The 14507-nt window shown below is 66.5% G+C and overlaps 2 protein-coding genes across 3 annotated transcripts in view; both read right to left on the bottom strand.

Annotated features, from left to right (window-relative positions):
* The window catches only part of ZFTRAF1 (zinc finger TRAF-type containing 1), a 41595-nt gene extending 38516 nt beyond the window's left edge, over nt 1-3079 (bottom strand). For both annotated transcript variants that reach the window (XR_012901154.1, XM_075919918.1), the window contains exon 1: nt 2672-3079. Coding sequence is in view for 1 of the 2 variants with exons in the window: in XM_075919918.1 (XP_075776033.1) it covers nt 2672-2980 (309 nt within the window). In the remaining variant the exon portion in view is untranslated. The remainder of the gene's footprint in view (nt 1-2671) is intronic.
* Nucleotides 3080-4351: 1272 nt separating this feature from the next.
* TMEM276 (transmembrane protein 276) lies at nt 4352-10547 on the bottom strand. The gene is made up of 2 exons (XM_075919925.1): nt 10421-10547; nt 4352-9788 (listed from the first exon to the last, which is right to left on the bottom strand). Exons 1-2 carry the CDS (start codon nt 10508-10510, stop codon nt 9285-9287), a joined length of 594 nt encoding a protein of 197 aa, XP_075776040.1. The 5' UTR covers nt 10511-10547; the 3' UTR covers nt 4352-9284.
* Between the last annotated feature and the right edge of the window lie 3960 nt (nt 10548-14507).

The following is a 14507-nucleotide window of genomic DNA, read 5'->3' on the forward strand; positions in this document are numbered from 1 at the left end:
GGTACACCGAGGCCTTGGGCAGGTCCAGGCACACCGCGCGGGGGGGTCCCGCAGGGGGGGTCCCGCGGTACCTGGTAGACCGAGGCCTTGGGCAGGTCCAGGCACACCGCGCGGGGCGGGGTGGGGGTCCCGCAGGGGGGGTCCCGAGGGGTCCCGCAGGGGGGGTCCCGGGGGGGTACCTGGTAGACCGAGGCCTTGGGCAGGTCCAGGCACACCGCGCGGGGCGGGGTGGGGGTCCCGCAGGGGGGGTCCCGCAGGGGGGTACCTGGTAGACCGAGGCCTTCGGCAGGTCCAGGCACACCGCGCGGGGGGGTCCCGCGGTACCTGGTAGACCGAGGCCTTGGGCAGGTCCAGGCACACCGCGCGGGGGGGTCCCGCAGGGGGGTACCTGGTAGACCGAGGCCTTGGGCAGGTCCAGGCACACCGCGCGGGGGGGGTCCCGCAGGGGGGGTCCCGCGGTACCTGGTACACCGAGGCCTTGGGCAGGTCCAGGCGCACCGCGCGGGGGGGTCCCGCAGGGGGGGTCCCGGGGGGTCCCGCAGGGGGGGGTCCCGGGGGGGGTACCTGGTACACCGAGGCCTTGGGCAGGTCCAGGCGCACCGCGGGGGGGGTCCCGCAGGGGGGGTCCCGGGGGGTACCTGGTACACCGAGGCCTTGGGCAGGTCCAGGCACACCGCGCGGGGGGGGTCCCGGGGGGGGTCCCGCAGGGGGGGGTCCCGGGGGGGGTACCTGGTACACCGAGGCCTTGGGCAGGTCCAGGCGCACCGCGGGGGGGGTCCCGCAGGGGGGGTGCCGCGGTGTACCTGGTACACCGAGGCCTTGGGCAGGTCCAGGCACACCGCGCGGGGGGGTCCCGCAGGGGGGGTCCCGGGGGGTCCCGCAGGGGGGGTCCCGGGGGGGTCCCGGGGGGTACCTGGTACACCGAGGCCTTGGGCAGGTCCAGGCACAGCGCGCGGGGGGGTCCCGCAGGGGGGGTCCCGGGGGGTCTAGCGGGGGGGTCCCGCAGGGGGGGTCCCGCAGGGGGTACCTGGTAGACCGAGGCCTTGGGCAGGTCCAGGCACAGCGCGCGGGGGGGTCCCGCAGGGGGGGTCCCGCGGTACCTGGTAGACCGAGGCCTTGGGCAGGTCCAGGCACACCGCGCGGGGGGGGTCCCGGGGGGGGTCCCGCAGGGGGGTACCTGGTAGACCGAGGCCTTGGGCAGGTCCAGGCACACCGCGCGGGGGGGTCCCGCAGGGGGGGTCCCGCAGGGGGGGTCCCGGGGGGTCCCGGGGGGTACCTGGTACACCGAGGCCTTGGGCAGGTCCAGGCACAGCGCGCGGGGGGGTCCCGCAGGAGGGGTCCCGGGGGGCCCCGCAGGGGGGGTCCCGGGGGGTCTCGCAGGGGGGGTCCCGGGGGGGGGTCCCGGGGGGTACCTGGTAGACCGAGGCCTTGGGCAGGTCCAGGCACAGCGCGCGGGGGGGTCCCGCAGGGGGGGTCCCGGGGGGTACCTGGTACACCGAGGCCTTGGGCAGGTCCAGGCGCACCGCGCGGGGGGGTCCCGCAGGGGGGGTCCCTGGTACACCGAGGCCTTGGGCAGGTCCAGGCACACCGCGCGGGGGGGTCCCGCAGGGGGGGTCCCGGGGGGTACCTGGTACACCGAGGCCTTGGGCAGGTCCAGGCACACCGCGCGGGGGGGTCCCGCAGGGGGGGTCCCGGGGGGTACCTGGTAGACCGACGCCTTGGGCAGGTCCAGGCACACCGCGCGGGGGGGTCGCGCAGGGGGGGTCCCGGGGGGTACCTGGTACACCGAGGCCTTGGGCAGGTCCAGGCACACCGCGCGGGGGGGTCCCGCAGGAGGGGTCCCGGGGGGTACCTGGTACACCGAGGCCTTGGGCAGGTCCAGGCACACCGCGCGGGGGGGTCTCGCAGGGGGGGTCCCGGGGGGGGGGGTCCCGCGGTACCTGGTAGACCGAGGCCTTGGGCAGGTCCAGGCACACCGCGCGGGGGGGGGTCCCGGGGGGGGTCCCGCAGGGGGGGTCCCGCGGTACCTGGTAGACCGAGGCCTTGGGCAGGTCCAGGCACACCGCGCGGGGGGGGTCCCGGGGGGGGTCCCGCAGGGGGGGTCCCGGGGGGTACCTGGTACACTGAGGCCTTGGGCAGGTCCAGGCGCACCGCGCGGGGCGGGGTGGGGGTCCCGCAGGGGGGGTCCCGGGGGGTACCTGGTAGACCGAGGCCTTGGGCAGGTCCAGGCACACCGCGCGGGGGGGGTCCCGCAGGGGGGGTCCCGGGGGGTCCCGCAGGGGGGGTACCTGGTAGACCGAGGCCTTGGGCAGGTCCAGGCACACCGCGCGGGGGGGGTCCCGCAGGGGGGGTCCCGGGGGGTCCCGCAGGGGGGGTACCTGGTACACCGAGGCCTTGGGCAGGTCCAGGCACACCGCGCGGGGGGGGTCCCGGGGGGTCCCGCAGGGGGGGTCCCGCAGGGGGGGTCCCGGGGGGGTACCTGGTACACCGAGGCCTTGGGCAGGTCCAGGCACACCGCGCGGGGGGGTCCCGGGGGGGTCCCGGGGGGGGTACCTGGTAGACCGAGGCCTTGGGCAGGTCCAGGCACACCGCGCGGGGGGGGTCCCGCAGGGGGGGTCCCGGGGGGGGGGTCCCGGGGGGGGGTCCCGGGGGGGGGGTCCCGGGGGGGTACCTGGTAGACCGAGGCCTTGGGCAGGTCCAGGCACACCGTGCAGCACAGCACCGAGTACAGTCGCTCCTCCAGCTTGACGCTGCCCTCGGCCCCGCCCGGCCCCGCCGCCTTGAGGCGCTTCTTGGGCGGCGCGTCGGGGTCGGCGGCGGGCTCCGCGTGCGGCCGGGCCCCGCCGAGCAGCAGCCCCGGCTCCTCGGGCCCCGCCGGCCCCGCCGCCTCGCCCAGCGCCGCCGCGGAGGAGGCCGCGGCCGAGGAGGAGGCGGAGGCCGCGCCGCCCCCGCCGGGCTCCCGCTCCTCCGCCCCGGACATGGCGCCGCCGCCCCGCGCTGCTGCCGGCCCGACTCCGCCGCCGCTTCACCCCGCCAGCGCCGCCATCTTTGTTTGGCCGCCGCCTCCTCCCGCTGCCGCGGCGCCGCGGCCCCGCCAATCAGCGCGCCGCGGGGGCGGGCCCGACGCGCCGCCCGCCTACCAGCACAAAGGCCGCCGCCCCGCCCCCCGGCCTGGCCCCGCCCCCGCCGCTGGCCTCTTCTGAGGGGCTCTTTCCCGAACCCGGAGAAGGAACAAAACAGCGGGGGAGGGGCTAGAGGGAGGGAAGGACTCAGGGGGCGGGGCTAGCGGTAGTGGGCGGGGTCATAGGGCTGCCGAAGGGAAGGGCTGCAAGGGGACCGGATCGAATCGGAGGGGAGGGGCTAGGAGGGAGGGAATGGGTGTTGGGGCGGGGCTCCATAGAGTGGGCGGGGCTAGCGTGGGGGTGGAGCTACAGAGCCGCCGAGGCTAAAGGGGGGGGGAGACGGAAGGGGAAGGGCTCCAAGGGGAGGGGATGGGCGATGGGGCGGGGCTACAGGTGGTGGGAGGAGCTGGCGTGGGGGCGGGGCTATCGAGCTGGAGGGGCTATTGGGGGAAGGGAGGGGGCTAAATGCCGGAGGGGACGGTGGGGGGGAGAGAGGAGAGGAAAGAAAAATGCTGCCGCGAAACCAGAGGGGAGGGGCTAGAAGGGAGGGACTGGCTGGAGGGGCGGGGCTACATGTAGTGGGCGGGGCTATCGTCGGGGCGGGGCTAGAGATCCGGAAGGGCTAAAGGGGCGAAGGGGGAAAGGGCTGCAGGGGGACCGGACAGGATCGGAGGGGCGGGGCTAGAAGGGAGGGACTGGGTGATGGGGCGGGGCTCCATGGAGTAGGCGGGGCTAGCGTGGGGGAGGAGCTAGAGGGCCAGGGAGCCTAAAGGAAAGGGAATAGATGCGGGATGGGGGAGAAGGGCTGCAAGGGGAGGGACTGGGTGATGGGGGCGGGGCTAGAGAGCTGCGGGGTAAAGGGGGACGGGAGGAGGGGAGGCGGCTAGAGATGGGAGAAGGTGCTGCAGATGAGGGGGCAGCGCCTTGGGGCGGGAGGTGCCGGAGTGGGCAGGTCTAAGGGATAAGAGCAGCTGGGGGAAGGCAGGCTTGGGAAAGGGGGTGGCACAGGACGAGTGGGTGGGGAGGACAAAGCCCCACCAGACATTCCCCCACTACCCCTCCCTTTTTGCATGGCATTTAGTCTCCTTCCCCTGCTCCTGGCCTGCCCCGCCACAGTGCCGGGGGATGCTCACCAGTCAGGCTGACATTAGATGGGCCTGCTGATCCCATGTTTTCAAATAGTTGGCCGGAAAACTGAGCAGAGGGAGGAGCTGCTGCAATGGGGGAGCCTGGCCCTGCACCATCTCCCTGCCAGTGGGAAGCTGATGCTCCGGGGGGGGGGGGGGAGGGAGACAAGTCTGGAGCCTATCGGCCACTGACCGCTGTGGGGGGAGGGTGAGCTCGGGCCACCTGGAAAGCAGTCGTGGACCACTCCTGCAGACCGCAGTGTGAGCGCCATGGTCCTAGGGCATCTCCCTTCCTAGGGCAGTTGGGTTTCTGGGGCTTCCCCTGCAGTGGTGAGAGGTGCCCCCTTCCCCTCTCCCCGTTGCTGCACCAGTGCAAAGCTGCCTGCCTCGGAACTGTGCTGGGGCAGCCACATGGCTACCGCAGCGGCTAGGCACTGCCAGCTGTAGCACATCAGGCTGGTGTGGGTTGCTGCGTGCCTGGCCTTTGTTTCGCACTGCCCATGCCGGATACGTGGCATGCCACGCTGTGGGCAGGAAGGTGCAAATGGCGGATTAGAAGTTGTGCTGGGCCCCAGGAGGAACAGTTGCCTTTTCTGCCTGACCAGTGCTTTCTGGGTGACGTTTCTTTGGGCAGGGACACACAGAACCCAAACGCCCCAGCCAGTCGCAACCCAGACGCGTTTTTAGCCTTTCCGGAACTGTATAAACAATAACCTATTGTTCCTAGCTCATAGGGATGCCCTTGTGCTTGGAGATGATACTCCCTTGATGTTGAAATCTGGAGGGGGAAAAAAGGGAGGGAGCAATTTGCATATTAGTAGCACCTATCTAGCCAGCCATCTCCTTCCACCCTTGTGGACCTGGCCGGTCACATCAGAGTCCCCCCTGGCTGGTCTGGACCCTGCATCCTGAGGTAACCAAGCAGGAAATGACTGTGTGAATGCTGCTGCCCAGGAGAAGGGAGAGTTGCTACTTTTAACTTTCCAGCTCTTCCCAGCCTGTAATCATCCGTCTGGCCGACCGCCAGAGCCTGGTTCTCCTCCTACAGCAGAAAGCAATGGGCCCAGCTCTGAAAGTGCCAAGGACCCCTGGGTTCCTGCAGACTCTGCAGGGCCAGGCCCCAAGATCTGGAATGTGATTTTGGGTCAAAAGTGACCAGCCGAAGACTATTTCAAAAACTTCTGCTTGTGCCTTTGGTGCATCTTTCTGATGGACAAAATGGTCAGATGGGTTTTGTTTGATATTTTCTTTTTACCTTTAGCAATATCAGCTCTTCCCTGGTTTCACTGAAGGGTGCAAGGGGAAGCAGGGGTGGGGAAATGGGGTGTCTGGCAGTTGTTCTATTGCTTCTGGGGTAGCCGAGTTAGTCTGTACAGGATAAACTTCAAAAACAACAAATGGTCTGGTAGCACTTTATAGACTAACAAAACATGGAGAGGGTATCATGGGCTTTCGTGGGCACAGCCCACTCCTTCAGATGACTGGAGTTTTGAGTTTAGGATGTGCAGACCCAAATTAAATAGGGGAAAAAGGGGGGGGGGAGAAACAAGGAGCAGAGGGTACGGAAATATCAAAGGGAAAACCAGGAAGGCAGAACTGGGAATCAGTGTTCTGTTGTGAGCCCTCGTCCCGACACAGCAGGGCCTTGGTAACTGGGGCACAAGCAGACAATGTGCCTTGAGCCCGCCGGTCATGCACAGGGGAGGGGATCCTCCCTGGGAAGCAGGGCTTTGGGCGTCACTGTCAATAATCAGCCAAGCAGGAGCGCCCAGGGGGACGCTGGGGCCAAGGGCTAAGTGGTCCTGGGACGCATGAAGCGGGAGATCTGCGGTAGCAGTGCAGGGTGATTCTCCCTCTGTGCTTGGCCCCAGTGCGACCGCTACGGGATCCTGTGCCCAGTTCTGGTGCCCACTGTTCCAGAAGGACGCTGGTACGTTGGAGGGGGGTCGACGAGGAGTGGGGGGACCTTTTTCGGGCCAGGGGCCGCACACAAGTGAGAAGCAGAAAACCCCCAACCCGCACTGACGAGGCCCCCGCCTGAGGAGAAAAACACCCCCCATGTTCCCCTTGCACAGCAGTGCTAGGAGGGGGGAGGCTAGTGGATTTTGTGGGCTCCAGCCCCAAGGAGGAATGGGGGCCTGAAGCACTAGCAAAGGCTCCCCAAAACTGGGGGGAGCGCCGAGCCTCAGAGGCTGGAACCAGGCAAGCTGGGGGCCACATCCGGTGCCTGGGCCTAAGGCTCCTCCCACAAAAGACCGGAAGACCTGGCATGTAATGATAAAGTCAAGACGCTCAGTCTCTGTAGCTGGGTTCAGGGGTGCCTGGACACCTTTCATCCTGGGCTCTTCGCTCTAGCAAGTCTAGTTCAGCGGGGGGCTCCCTTGGGCCACATGCAGCCCACTGGGGCCCCACCGGTGTCCCACAGACCCCCGTCCGCCCCCTCCCCCACAGGCAGGAGGGGGAGGAGCAGGAAGAGTGCGTGAGGGGCAGGGGACAAGGGGGCAGAAGGGGTGCGTGGACCGCAGGCTGCCCACCACTGGTCATGCAGCCCACTGCGACGAAGGACCACTCCTGCAGCCCACTCTCTAGTCTTGGTTGTCCAGGGCTGGACCCTGAAGCTAGACAAAGCCGGGATGAAAATGTCCCGTCCACTGGATGGTTCGGGGGGGTCGATCTAGGCCCCGCACTATGGGGGACCCTGTGCTTCAGGGGATTCTGGGCCTGGGCGGTGCAGGGGCTGCCCCCTCCTGAGAGGAGGGGTCAGGGGCTTTGGAGGTGGGGCGGGAAGAGGAGGGACTGCAGGAGCATCATGCAGGATGCTTGTCTGTCACTGTCATCGCAGGGGCTGCCTATCACTGTGGGCCAGAGGCTGTCTGTCATTCCATGGGGCTGCCTATCACTGTGGGCCAGAGGCTGTCTGTCATTCCATGGGGCTGCCTGTCACTGTGGGCCAGAGGCTGTCTGTCATTCCATGGGGCTGCCTGTCACTGTGGGCCAGAGGCTGTCTGTCATTCCATGGGGCTGCCTGTCACTGTGGGCCAGTGGCTGTCTGTCATTCCATGGGGCTGCCTGTCACTGTGGGCCAGTGGCTGTCTGTCATTCCATGGGGCTGCCTGTCACTGTGGGCCAGTGGCTGTCTGTCATTCCATGGGGCTGCTGTCACTGTCCTCCCAGAGGCTGCCTGTCATTCCATGGGGCTGCCTGTCACTGTCCTCCCAGAGGCTGCCTGTCATTCCATGGGGCTGCCTGTCACTGTCCTCCCAGAGGCTGCCTGTCATTCCATGGGGCTGCCTGTCACTGTCCTCCCAGAGGCTGTCTGTCATTCCATGCGGCTGCCTGTCACTGTCCTCCCAGAGGCTGTCTGTTATTCCAGAAAAAACGTCAAACACAACGAACAGTCCCGTAGCACCTTAAAGACTAACAAACCATCATGAGCTTTCGTAGGCACAACCCACTTCCTCAGATGGCTAGAGCATGAATAGTCCAGATCCAAGAATAAGTAAAGGAAGGGGAGGGGAGGGAAGGAAAGGGGGGGTGAATTAGATTGTTCAAGTTACAAGAAGTAGATAAGAACAATTGCACCTCTAAGTACCCACTGGTTGGTTGGTTAAGTCCTTAGGCTGTGGAAGGCAGTGTGCTCGCCAGCCAATGTCTATTCATACTTCTATGATAGGAATCAAACTTGTAAAAGAAGTTAAGTTCCAACCCTTCCCCTGTGTATTTGGCCTGTGGAATTGGCCTGAAACAACACGGTAACTTGGAGATCCATTAATGAGTGCCCAGGCAGGCTAAAGTGTTCTCCGACAGGTTTCTGTGTGTTGCCTTTTCAGAGATCTGATTTGTGTCCATTAATTCTTTCCCATAGAGACAGTCCAGTTTGGCCAATATCCATGGCTGAGGGGCATCGCTGGCATAAATCACACAGCGTGTAGTCAACCTGTGGAACTCCTTGCCAGAGGAGGCAGTGAAGGCTAGGACTATAAGAGAGTTTAAAGAGAAGCTAGATAATTTCATGGAGGTTAGGTCCATAAAAGGCTATTAGCCAGGGGATAAAATGGTGTCCCTGGCCTCTGTTTGTCAGAGGCTGGAGAGAGATGGCAGGAGACAAATCGCTTGATCATTGTCTTCGGTCCACCCTCTCTGGGGCACCTGGTGCTGGCCACTGTCGGCAGACAGGATACTGGGCTAGATGGACCTTTGCTCTGACCCAGGATGGCCGTTCTTATGTTCTTAGTAGCGGATGTCCAGTTAAATGAGCCTCTGTTGTGGTGGCTGATGTAGTTGGGTCCAGTGATTAACTGGCTGGTGTAGCTGTGTGGGCAGAGTTGGCACCGGGGCTGATTGCAGGGGTGGGTTCCTGGATGATTATGATGGAGGCGTGTTGTGTGGTTACTGGAAAGAATGCGTCTGAAGTTAGGGGATTGTCTGTAGGTGAGGACTGGCCTTTCCCCAAGGCCTCTGAGCGTGACGGGTTATTTTCCAGGACAGGTTTTATGAATGTGATGTGTAGATCCTGTAGACGTTCGTCTGTGGGATTGGAGCACTGTTGGTTGTATCTTAGGGCTTGGCTGTATACAGTAGATTGAGAAATGTGGGATGGAAGCTAGAGACATGAAGGTGGAGCGAGCTCGGAGACCCCAGCTGACCCCGGGCTCTGTGCAGCGCTGCGCTCTGAAACGCCGAGGGGGGCCCGGTGCCAGGCTCCACGTGGCGTTTCAAAGTGGCAGTGCTGCATGGAACCCAGGTCAGAGGGGGAGTCGCCCGCTGGCCCCAGGCTCCACTGCTGCTTGGACGTATCCCCTCTTTCTGACAGAAGCAGCAGGGGTGAGGGAGCGACTAGTCATTCACCTCCCTCGCATGCACCATGGTAAGCAGCTCAGACTACAGCCATCAGCACGCAGGTTCACGCTCCACGCCACGTTTCAGTGCCAGGGCCCAGGCCACAGGGCATGCGGGGGGCTGCACCAAAGCAGCCGGCAGCCAGAGGCCACCCTGAGAACTCCACGAGTGGCCCTTTGGCGAGTCCCACACAAAATCAATCCAGGTCCAGGTGCTGTGTCCTTAAGGCCCAGTGACAAGCTAAATTCCCTGCTGCCAGAAGACAGCTGAGGACAGCTTCCTTCCTGAGTGTCAGCAGAGTCTCCACCTGCATGCCGGACAGGAGGCCCGCCAAGCTCAGCACCAGGCCGCCCAGTAGCCCGTAGAAATTCATGGTGAAAATGGAAAGGGTGAGGATGCTGATGCAGGTCACCACGGTGGCAGACTGGACAACCAGGGCCCTGCCCTCCTCAGTGAAGTGTTCGAAGCCTGCAGCGAGCAGCAGGGCTCCTCCCAGGAGCACATTGGCCGTGGAGTGGTCGCCGTTCAGCCAGTGGAAGCCAAAAGCCAGCAGCGGGAAGCCAATGACGGTGGAGACCCAGGTACCAGCCTGGGAATCTGCTGCCAAGGGAAGCCCCAAGAGTGTCCCGAAGACGCCAGCTACTCCTGCAAGTGCAGCAAGGGCTTGGAGGAGAAACCCTGCTGCGGCCCCGCGATGTATCTACAAACACACAGGCAAGCCGTGAGCGACAGGCCAGGCACACAATGCAATAGCTTGGACGTGCAGGGTAAGGGCTTGAGGCTTCGCGCCCGGAGTCACACCAGAGGCAGAGAGCGGCCACCCTTCGCTAGCTCCGCTGTTTCCCGCCACACATGGCTCCTCACAAAGGCCCACTAAAGAGGACGTCTTTGCCGGTGCCACTTCCTACCTCTCGTGCGGCCGTGAAACCCTTCTGCTCCACTGACAACGGCCCACCCCACAGCAGACTCCCCAGCCCCACAGACACCCACGCTGCCCCCAACAGATCCATCCATCCCCCAAGTTCTGCAAAGGCATCACCGGGTGCTGGGGAGTCGGGTGCACCCTCAGAGAAGCAGGGAGTCACCCAGCAGCCCAGAGCACACGGCTCTCCAGGCCTCCTCGTCGGACCCCGGATACCTACAAGCAGCGAGCTAACCCCCTGCAGCGCCGCAGGGAGACACCGGGCGAGGCTCTTCCCGCGCTGGGCACGAACACGCTTCGCTCCGCGACAGGCGGCGGCAGCCCGCGAGGGCCAGGGGACACTGGGCTCTGCGCCGGCCCCGCCCAGCGGCAGCTCCCCAGGACGCCGGCCCCCCCCCCGCCGGGCTCACCTGGGCCGTGCGGGCCGCCGCGCTCAGACACACCGCGCCCAGCCCCGCGCCAGGCAGAGCCGCGCCCCACCCCGCCGGCCGGCCGGCCATGGGCAGGGCCTCAGCGGGGGGGTCAAGGCCTCGGGGGGGGGGGGGGGGCGACCCGGGGCGGGGCCTCAGCCTGGGGGGGGGTCAAGGCCTCAGAGGAGGGGGGCGACCCGGGGCGGGGCCTCAGCCTGGGGGGGTCAAGGCCTCAGCGGGGGGGGCCTCAGCCTGGGGGGGTCAAGACCTCAGCCGGGGGGGGCAAGGCCTCAGCGGGGGGGGGGCGACCCGGGGCGGGGCCTCAGCCTGGGGGGCGGGGCCTCAGCGGGGGGGGCGACCCGGGGCGGGCTGAGCACCGAGCCCAACGGCCGGGGGGGGGGGCCGAGCTGTCAGCTGGGAAACTCCCTTCTCCCGCCCCCGCTCCGCGCGCCGCCGAACTTCCGGGTAGCCGGGCCATAGAGTCTAGCCGGGCTAGAGCGGCGCACGGGGGGGGGGGGGGGGGTGGAGCGTCGCGGAGGCGAGCGCGCTCAGGAGAGGGGCCCGGACGCTCTGCCCCGACACAGCAGCGCAGAGCCGCGCGCCCCCTGCAGGCGCGGAGGAGTCACGGCCGCCCACGTGGTGCAGGGGCGGGCGGGGCCTGCTGCAGGAGCCGCCAGAGCTCGGGGTGCCCCCGCCCAGCCCTTCACCCCTGTGGGCATCTGGGCTGTGCACGCCCGCTGCCCCAGGGACCCCGCCCCCCCGGCCTACGCAGCCTTGGGTCCCCAGGGACCCCGCCCCCCCCGGCCTACGCAGCCTTGGGGGCCCCAGGGACCCCGCCCCCCCCGGCCTACGCAGCCTTGGGGGCCCCAGGGGCCCCACCAGCTCAGCCTGGGTCTTGCCTCCCTTCCTTCTGCACTGCTGCTGGGTGGCTGCTGGCCAGGTGCCCAGCTCAGACACAGCCTCACTGCCGGCAGCAGCACAGGACAGGTGGCTCGGGATGCTATTGTCACTCTTCCCTCTGGACCGCCGCTGGCCGTGGCCCTGGTGCCTGAGCTGGGCATCCCAGGCGCAGCCACGACTGTTTGGCCGCCCCACTGGGCAGTCAGAGCCGCTCCCAAGAGCAGTGCCGCAGGAAGTGGGATTGCAACACTTCCATCTGCTCCCTTCCAAACCGGGAGGCCAGAGAGCAGGTGCCACTGGCCAAGGGCCAACTTCAGAAGACAGCACCAGCACCAGCACAAACTAGGGATGTAAACAGCACGATTAACCGATGGGCCTGGGCTTATTGGTTAATCCTGTCGTCTACATGCACCCCTCCCCCTTGCTGCCTCTGTATCAGAAGCATCAAGGAGAAGGCAGGGAGGTGGGAGCTGGTGACTGTGGGCTCCCCACGAGCACCGGATCCTGCAGAGCTGCCTGGGCCCCCACTCCCATGCTGCTGCCTCTGATGGAGATGCAGCAATATGGAGGATGAGGGGGGAGGCAGGAGCTGGTATACACGGGAAGTGGCTTTCAAGCACCTCGGCTCCCATGGAGCTGCTTGCTCCGCCCCTGCACTGCTGCCGCTCTATCAGAGGCAGCAGCAGGTGGGGGGAGGAGGCAGGAGCCGATATGCACAGGGAGCCAGCTTTTAAGTCAGCTCTCCACACGTGCCAGCTCCAAGGAACCCCTCTTTCCCCCCCTCCCTGCTTCCCACGGAGGCGGAGGTGGGGGGAGGGGTGGAGCTGGTGCTTGGGGGGAGCCAGTTTAAAAGCTGATTCCCCATGAGCACTGAATCTGCAGAGCCACCTGCCCCCATGCCCGCTCTGCAGTGGAGGCTGCCATGGAGCCGCCTCTGTCTGTGGCTGGCCCAGGCTCGCTGCAGACAGGCTGCTGCAGGGGATGCCTGAGCAGCCTCCATCCGTGGGGAGCTCAGACCCCCTGTGGACAGTGGTGACTGCTGCCCTGCACTGGTCTCTGGATCAGAGGCAGCAGCGTGGGTGGCAGGGGGCTGCCGGGAGTGGGGCTGGGAGCACATGGCCTGGGGACTATCCAATAATCTTGCAATTGCTACATTTTGCTGTGGTCACAGGAGTACGCAATGAATCACTGTCTAGCGCCTCTAGCCCAGAAGGGAGGGGCAGTGGAGGGGGCTGCCCCTCTTCCTTCTCTGCCATTGCCGGCGGCGGTGCTGGATTCCCCGCTGGGAGGCTGCAGAGCAGCAGCCCGGGGCCAGGCGCCTGGCTCAGAAGGCAGCACGGCCGCCCACGGCAGCGGAGAACGCAGGGTGGCATTCGATGGCGTTGCTGTCCCGCCTGCTGCGCCCCTGCCGGTGGAAGCTCAGTCTGCCAATGAGGGCAGCTGCAAAGGCAGCGCCAACTCCAGCAGCTGTGCAGAAGGCAGGGTGGCCAGGCATGGCACCGCCTCCCTCTCTTCTGTGCCGCTGCTGGTGGCTGCACGGCCTACTCAGGGGTTGGCTGGGGGGCAGTGACATTGGCTCAGGTGCCCAACCTGGATGGCAATCCAGCCGCAGTGCAGACGGAAGGGAGGCAGGATCTACCAGAGACAGCACCGGGGGTAGGGGGAGAGCAGGTTAAAAGCCGGTTCCCCCAGCGCCATATCCGCAGGGGACACGGGGTAGTGGGGACTGGGCGTAAGTGAGGCTCTTAATACATTTAAACGGCTAAAGCACAGTGTGGGGGGGGCACCCAGCGTGAGCTGGGAATCAGCTGGCCCAGGTCCCCACTCCTACATTTCAGCCTTTTACACCTGTTACGGGCCTGCTGGCTCTTAATACATTTAAAAGGCAGAGCTGCAGCGGGGTTAGCTCCCCGGGCTGGAAGCGAACCCCGCGGCAGCTCCCCTGCTTCTTCACTAACCGTGGACTAGTCAATTAGTTGACTGGGCTACATGCAGCCTGCCTCGTCTGACGCCCTCCCTCTGCATTTGCTACCCACTGGGCCAGAGGGTGCGCCGGGCACCGCTTGGTCTGTGAGTTGCCGGAGGGTGAGGGTGTCTCAACCCTGGGACAGGCATCGGGGCAGCAGGAAACCCATTACCACAGAGCGACTGAGGGACCAGGCCCCCCTCTCCTCTGCTTGGAGAGAGCACTTGGCAGGGCTGCGAGGGATGACGCATGGGGGGGGCGCTTTGCACCACAAATTGAACCCCACCCAACAGTGCAAAACTCCCCGAAGAAAGCCCAGGGCAGTGCGGGCAGCAATTGTGAGCTGGGCTCCCTGGCGACTGACCCGCAGCTGGAGCCCTGGGAGAGAAGCCTGACCCATGGCCAGGGGCCGCCCGTCCATAGAGGCGGACTAGGGGGTCGCCAAGTGAAATGGGGCGCCACATGGTGGTGCAATATCATTGAGGGGCTGGAGGGGGGCCGATTGCACGGTTCGCCTAGGGCACCAGTTGCTGGCAGCTCGTCTAGGGCCGCCCCTGCCCATGGCAACCCTCTGGGCCTGTGGAAATCCGCGAGGCCGGGCGGCGGGCGCTGCAGGGGCGGCTCTGAGCCGTCAGACCGGACCTGCCAGGTCTGAGCACAGCGCCGGGAGCACCCCGCGCACAGCGCCGCTGCCTCTGGGCCTGGGCCACTTCCGGGAGCAGCTCCTTGCAGCAGCGTCCGACGGGCCCCCCGCGGGGCACCAAGCACCCCGCAGCCGAGGCGCCCCGGGCGTTGGGCTGCTGGGATCTGTCCGCGCAGGCCAGGCCTTGGGCTGCTGCAGCCCCCTGCGCGGAGGCGCTCGGCCCCGGCCGGCTCTTCGCCCAGCCTCCGGGAGGTACCGGCACGGCGCAGCCCCGCTCCCCGAGCGCTCCGGCTCCAAACCCCGCTCCGCCCCGCTAGCCACCCGCCCCGACCCCTGTGCGCTCCGGGCCGCTCCAGCTCAGCTCCCCGAGCGCTCCGGCTCCAAACCCCGCCCCGCCCCGCTAGCCACCCGCCCCGCCCCGCCCCCTGTGCGCTCCGGGCCGCTCCAGCTCAGCTCTCCGTGCGCTCCGGCTCCAAACCCCGCCCCGCCCCGCTAGCCACCCGACCCCTGTGCGCTCCTGGCCGCTCCAGCTCAGCTCCCCGAGCGCTCCGGCTCCAAACCCCGCTCCGCCCCGCTCC

Source organism: Pelodiscus sinensis, chromosome 2 (genome assembly GCF_049634645.1).
Source record: "Pelodiscus sinensis isolate JC-2024 chromosome 2, ASM4963464v1, whole genome shotgun sequence".
Lineage (NCBI taxonomy): Eukaryota > Metazoa > Chordata > Testudines > Trionychidae > Pelodiscus > Pelodiscus sinensis.

What these genes read in the sequence shown, in the direction of transcription:
- TMEM276 (XM_075919925.1), bottom strand. Translation starts at nt 10,510, where the DNA reads ATGGCCGGCCGGCCGGCGGGGTGGGGCGCGGCTCTGCCTGGCGCGGGG. An exon ending in CGGCGGCCCGCACGGCCCAG is followed by an intron (nt 9,789 to 10,420) that starts GTGAGCCCGGCG and finishes GTGTGTTTGTAG; the next exon opens with ATACATCGCGGGGCCGCAGC.